At 35.5% G+C, this 6,053-nt stretch overlaps 1 protein-coding gene across 5 annotated transcripts in view; it reads right to left on the bottom strand.

Annotated features, from left to right (window-relative positions):
* DMXL2 (Dmx like 2) overlaps positions 1-6,053 on the bottom strand; it is a 51,563-nt gene that overhangs the window by 40,928 nt on the left and 4,582 nt on the right. For 4 of the 5 annotated variants that reach the window (XM_052671915.1, XM_052671917.1, XM_052671916.1 and 1 more), the window contains exons 2-5: positions 3,535-3,660; positions 1,864-1,935; positions 1,060-1,138; positions 275-428 (exon numbers count right to left, since the gene is read on the bottom strand). In XM_052671915.1, coding sequence (XP_052527875.1) covers positions 275-428; positions 1,060-1,138; positions 1,864-1,935; positions 3,535-3,660 — 431 coding nt within the window. Of the gene's footprint in view, positions 1-274; positions 429-1,059; positions 1,139-1,863; positions 1,936-3,534; positions 3,661-6,053 lie in introns of those variants that run through there. The other variant, XM_052671919.1, reaches the window with a different exon arrangement.

Raw genomic sequence — 6,053 nt, 5'->3', positions numbered from 1 at the left:
CAGTATCTCAGCACTACTTTCAAAGGATGAGAAGACAGGGAAAATTTATACATATTGCCAGGGCTATAGTTAAGCCTTTGATATGTTACTGGGTGACTGAAGGTCACCTGAAAAAATGAGGTTTTTTTTTTTTGGAGTAACTTTCATTGTTTGAATTTTATGATAGTTTAAGCTTATTTAAAAGATATTTTAAAATACACTTTTGGAGAGAAGATAGGGTTGATATATGAGTTGGCATCGCAATCTGTCTTAAAATGAGAACTGTCTCACTCACTTGCACTGCCAGACACATTTCCAGTCATTCAGAACTGGGAGAACTTTATCATCTTTCATCTGATTATCAGGATCATCTTCATCTTCCTCTAGAATGTCACTAGATGGTGGAGCCCACAGTTGCAAATAGTCAGTTGCTGTCAGCAGCCTGTTACCTGAATGTGAGTAATGTTGAAGATATGAAACCAAACTGATACGTGCATAATGATGTTTAATGTCTGTCATCATATTTTGATGAAAATAATTAAAAACAGGTTGAACATTCAACTTTATAAAGTCCATTTTAAATATGAAAGAGTATTCAATCATACCATACATCTGTTTTTATCAAAACATTTTGAATTTATAATGCCTTTCAAGAAAAACTTTTAGGGTTTTGATGTTTTTAAGATCACTTTGAATGACAGATAGTTTTTAATAATGACCTCTGAAGATGCTGAACAGCCATTAATGTCTCAGATAATGCACACTGTTAGATATCTTATCAATATCTCTCTCTTGGTAGAGTTTTATTATAAGTCAGCAATATATTTAAATGATTATTAGTAGTAATTTAAGGCAGTTATCAACTTAACACCGTGATTCCCAAACTAAAATCTTACATAAAACACTCAAAATACTTGGCATAGCATCTTCACAAATGCATTTTATCCGATGCTACGCTGCCAAGAATGGATCATCTAAAATGTCTGTATTCATGCTCCCACTTCATTTCAATAAAAATAATTTATGTTCAAGTTTTCTAACTATAAACATCAAACAAATGCATCACAAATTTCACATTACCTTGAGGATCCCAGGCTAAGTTGTAAGTCATAGAACTGAGAAAAAACTGCCCCGTTTTAAGCCACTGACACTTCAGCTGCTGCAGTTTAAAGAAGAGTAAAAATTAATTTTAACATCAGCGGCAATGGCGTTTGTGTTTATTTCTCACTGAGTTGTTACAAACGAAGTCAGGACCCAGTGGCAGACTCTGTAGTCTAGCTTGAATAATTTCAATTGTTTAATAAAAATTAAACACATCAGAGTCACATCAGATACAAATGAATCTGTAGATTGCTATATCACAGAATCACAGAATCACCCGGGTTGGAAGGGACCTCAAGGATCATGTAGTTCCAACCCCCCTGCCTAGCAGGGAACCAGCTGTAAGCTGGTTGCATCACACATTTGTAACAACATAAGGAATGGCAGCACAAATGCAACAGATCACAAAACCCACTTGTGAACACAATCAACATGACATTTGGCCATGACTGTGCTGTTTAAACTAGTGTGGATACACAAGTCCAAGTCCTATTTCTGTATTACAGACCTGGCATGTCAATTTAAAGAAATATGAGCTGACTGCTATGTCACTCTTGCATCAGATCTTGCTGTGAACTTGAGAACATTGCAATCCCCAGCTCTGTTTGTACAGTGGAAGATCCTTCTCATCCATTATTATTTTATCTTTTATTATTATTATCCATTACTATGGACGCTGTGAAATGTGTATCCAGTAGTCTTTTGGGTGCCAATTTAATAACCGACAGACATACTTTTCCTTCAGAACCTAAAATGAATTACAATCATAAAATATATACTTACACTGTTTCTTTTATGAGAATTTACACCAAGTGGTTCAAAAATGCAAACAGCATTTCCATATGATGCTGCAATCTGGAAAAAAAACCCCAAAGATTCAAGATATAAGGTTAGGAGAGAAGCCTAACTGCTCCAAAATCTTTGAAAGAATCTAAAGAATTTCCACAGTACTACTGCAATGTACAGATATTCAGCAAGTAAAATGAAAACAAATGTTATTCAGAGTATTATACAAATACTTTCTATAGGAAGATCAGAAATGCATACCTTTGAACTAGCCCATCTTTAAGATTTTAACTGTAAGTATGGAAGATATTTCATTCAGTGGGATGAACACTGTCAATCAGATCTAATACTTACTTCTAAGGCAACTATTGTTAATGCGTAAGGGAAAGCTGGTATCTTACTACTTCTGCTCGTTTTCCCTACTTTACAAGTAACTAATGAATTAATTATTAGTGTCTGGGTCTCAGTGTGACCCCATGTTCCATTTTGTACCACTAAATAATAATTACTAGAAAAGGGGAAGAAATTGGATTCCATTTTGAATAGTTAAATTACATTGTCAGGGAAGATAAATAGTAATGGAAAAACTGAAGTTCTTGTACCACTCAATTTCCTTCATCTACTTGTTTTACGGAAACCCTCCATGTACAAGATGGCCTTTATCAGGAATTTATCTAGTAATATTCCCAATACTCAAATGCTTGTAAGTACTTTTGACAATCATTTAACTGTTTTCTTGTATAAAAGATTTTTAAAACAACTGTTTAAAGTTCCTCCCATTCTCTTTGACACGGAAGTGAAATAAGAGTTTCACCACATTATGAAATCTTACTTCCTCTTCACACGGTGGGGAGAAAATTAAAATAAACACCAAACCAAAAAAGAATGGACTTTGAGTTCAGAGTCCTGAATGCAGAACCCTGCAGAGGTTCACAGTGGTCTTGCAGAAGCCACCTGTGCAAGATGGAATCTCTCTTCCCACTGGGCCTCCATGGCTGAAGTGCGGGGGCCTCTACAGCTAAAATTTGCCTGACTTGGTAACAGTGGTGGGCAAACAGAACTGATAAGCAAAATTTGTGCTCAGTGCTCTGCAATACTTCATAGAAAGGTTTTGGTTTTTTTTTTTTTCATGGCAATCTAGACTGTCTGTTCAGCATTAAGTGGGGATTTAAAATAAAGCCACATACACAGTTATGACAGCTCATATTGCAGCACTTTGAAACACTATAAACGTGCCCGAGCTTTTCTGAAAAAAACAAAGAACCTTTAATTTATTTATGTTTATATAAATTATTTATCCCTGCCATGTTTTACCATATGCAAGCAGAAAATTACTGAATCACAGAAGCAGGAAATTTTATACCATTGCCATACTGCAACTAATGTATCTTTCCACATTTTGAGAGGTTTGTTACTGCATATGTTGCAAAGGCATAAAATCCACTGTTAAAATGTAACTCCTGCCTTCTCCCTGCACCACAACCTAAAATTTTCAAAAATGGACTGTTCTAAAGCAATCCTCAGAATGGCGCTGAAAACCACAGATCAGTAAAAATCTTTGTCATTTAATTAACTCAGTAATCACGTTAATGTTTTGTGTTGAATTGTTTCAGTATCCTTTTTCTTTAGGCCTATATAAAAACGAAAAATAAAAAACCCAATCCTTACCCTGCCTTGTCGCTGGGAGCACTCCACACAACTGACCTGAATGTTTCCATGTTTAGCACCAGGAATAATTTGTACACATTCAAAGTCATTTGCCAGAATAACAATGTCACAACCAGAACCATATGCCTGAAATGATTTTTAAAAGGAATACAAATTAAAATTTATTAAGAAACAAACACGCAAGCAACTAAATCATTAAAAAAGTCAAGTAAATCATTATTAGAATTATGTTTTGAAAAACGTAAAAATCTCAGTTTAAACAAGTAATGGATCTTATGTTGCTATGTAGAGAGTTCATTCCTCATCAACTTGGTAGCAAGAGCAGGATAATCAAGAAGTACAAATCAACTCCTAGGAGTTACTCTGCCTTTCAGACTAGGAACGATTATCAGGAGGGAAAAGGAATTTGAGCAGCCAATGCCAATATCTGAAGAATTTACAGCTGGGATGGTTACGTCCTTCTACAAGCAGATGTGAATGTATTGAGGTTTGACTGCTCTATGCACAAAGTGTGCAATACAGTAGTACTGTCTTTTGCTTTAGAGTTCTATGCTTTTGCATTTGGGGATAGAGGAGTATAATGTGCAGTGATAAAAAATGTCAAATATCAGATGTTGATGGTATTATACTAGGAATGTTTATTCTACTATCAGGAAAAAAAGTTCTCCATGATGAGAAGATATGTATATTTTTAATCTTCTCTCCAGCATTTTGGGAAATGGAGGAAAATTCTGTTTGTCTGCAGTGACCACATTGCTAATTTCCACGTTAGACTTTCCTGCCAAAAAAAGAAAGCAGAACCTAAGATGTTTCTGTCGTGTAATGCTGCTGCTCCTGAATATCAGTGAAAGCCTATTTAAAACAGGAACAATTGTACTCTTATTGAATTTTAAATTTACATGGGATATTTTCCTTTTTTTTTTTTTTTTTTTTTTTGGTGTTATAAAGTTCCAGAGGCAGAAGCAATGAGACAGAGCTGATTTCAAAATGAAATAGGAAAGTGCACCTTGAATCTTCCCAGGTTTAAATCTTTAAATCCTGGTAAAAAGAAGCAGTAAGAAAACTTACTCTAAAACTTCAAGTCTGCGTGTTCTCTCACTTAAAAAAAATCATATTGAATTTAAGTAGAAGTTCATCCTGCTGTCACCATTCCACCCCCTTTAAAAAGAACATCAAACGTCGCTTTTCCACAAGGATCCCATTTCTGCACTCCTCTGGGTTTTAAAATAATGCTTGTTACGATACTGCAAAGCAAAGATTTGTCCTGGGTAAGTTGTATCTCATAGATAAACACAGTATCTCATAGTATCTCATAGACAAACTGCAGTATAAACAATGCAAGAATAATTTATAGTACAGTGATAGCTTGCAGCACTTGTTTTTGGCAGAATAAACACGTATGTCTGCCAACCTTTCACCTGCTCCTGTGCACTAGAATACTCTAAGCCCCATAATCACAGATGATCTGTTGTACTGAAGTCCCACATTCAAGCACAGAAATCCCTTTCTTTCATAAATCTACTAACAAGCTGTTTTGAAGTAAATAAAAGTCATAGTAGGAGGCTTCTTTCCTTAAAGGAAGTTTTCCACTGATTTTAATACAGCAGAACACATTTTACAGCAGTTGAATTAAGCAGGAACGTGCCTGCTCTCAGCAGTCAGTGCCAGATGCCATAAAATCACTTTGCCAGTTTAACTTGCCTCTTGCTTTTCTCACTATAATTTCTAGATTACTGAGTCCTACCCTCAGTTTTGAGGTCAGTCATTTTAAAGGCTATCTAGGTGAGTATTTCTATAGGTGTCCAAGATTAATGCCTGTTGCTGGTCACTGTGTGGTAATGGTGTAGGAAAACCACTGGAACTAGACAAGTCTGCAAGATCTCAGTCTCATGTTTACTTCTGATCTTCCTGGGAAGGAACAGTGAAGATATGAAGAAAAAAGGCTGAATTTAATGAAAGCACAGTCACTGCGAAGACAGGAAGGGAACAGCAACATAAGTAGAAAAAGCAGGTACTCAGACTGTAGAAATTTTTAATCTACCTCATGTTAATTTCTATCTGATTTACAGACCTTTAAACTTTTTCTTGTGCTAACATTCCCTCAAACCTTGTGTTGCTTGCAGTATGAAAAAGATTTAGTTTTTACTTTTTTTTTTTTCAGTGAGAGCTCTGAAAAAATTTGCTCCTCCAGCTGTCCAACAGTTGGGCCTGCTAAAGAATCTCAACACGTGGCTCTTCAGACTTGTGGAACTCTGGATGGTTGTTTCTAAGGGAAAGGATTGTGGGATTTCATCTCAGAGTTATTATGTCTCCCAGCTTGAGAACTGGCAAATATACAAAGAAAAATGTCACAACTTGAGAAGTGGAACTGTGATAAAATATTTTACTACTAGTTTTTCTGAAGTCCAGAAAATCATTGTTTCTATAAATGACCATTCTGCTACCACAATATTTAAAGTAAGTGGTTATGCATGTCCTTGGAAAGAAACTATTAATGAAATGATAATTCCAGGTTCCTC

Source organism: Tympanuchus pallidicinctus, unplaced genomic scaffold (assembly GCF_026119805.1).
Source record: "Tympanuchus pallidicinctus isolate F22 unplaced genomic scaffold, pur_lepc_1.0 scaffold12, whole genome shotgun sequence".
In the NCBI taxonomy this organism is placed as follows: domain Eukaryota; kingdom Metazoa; phylum Chordata; class Aves; order Galliformes; family Phasianidae; genus Tympanuchus; species Tympanuchus pallidicinctus.
Note: the sequence above shows the minus strand (reverse complement) of the source record. Positions and strands in the feature narration are given on the sequence as shown.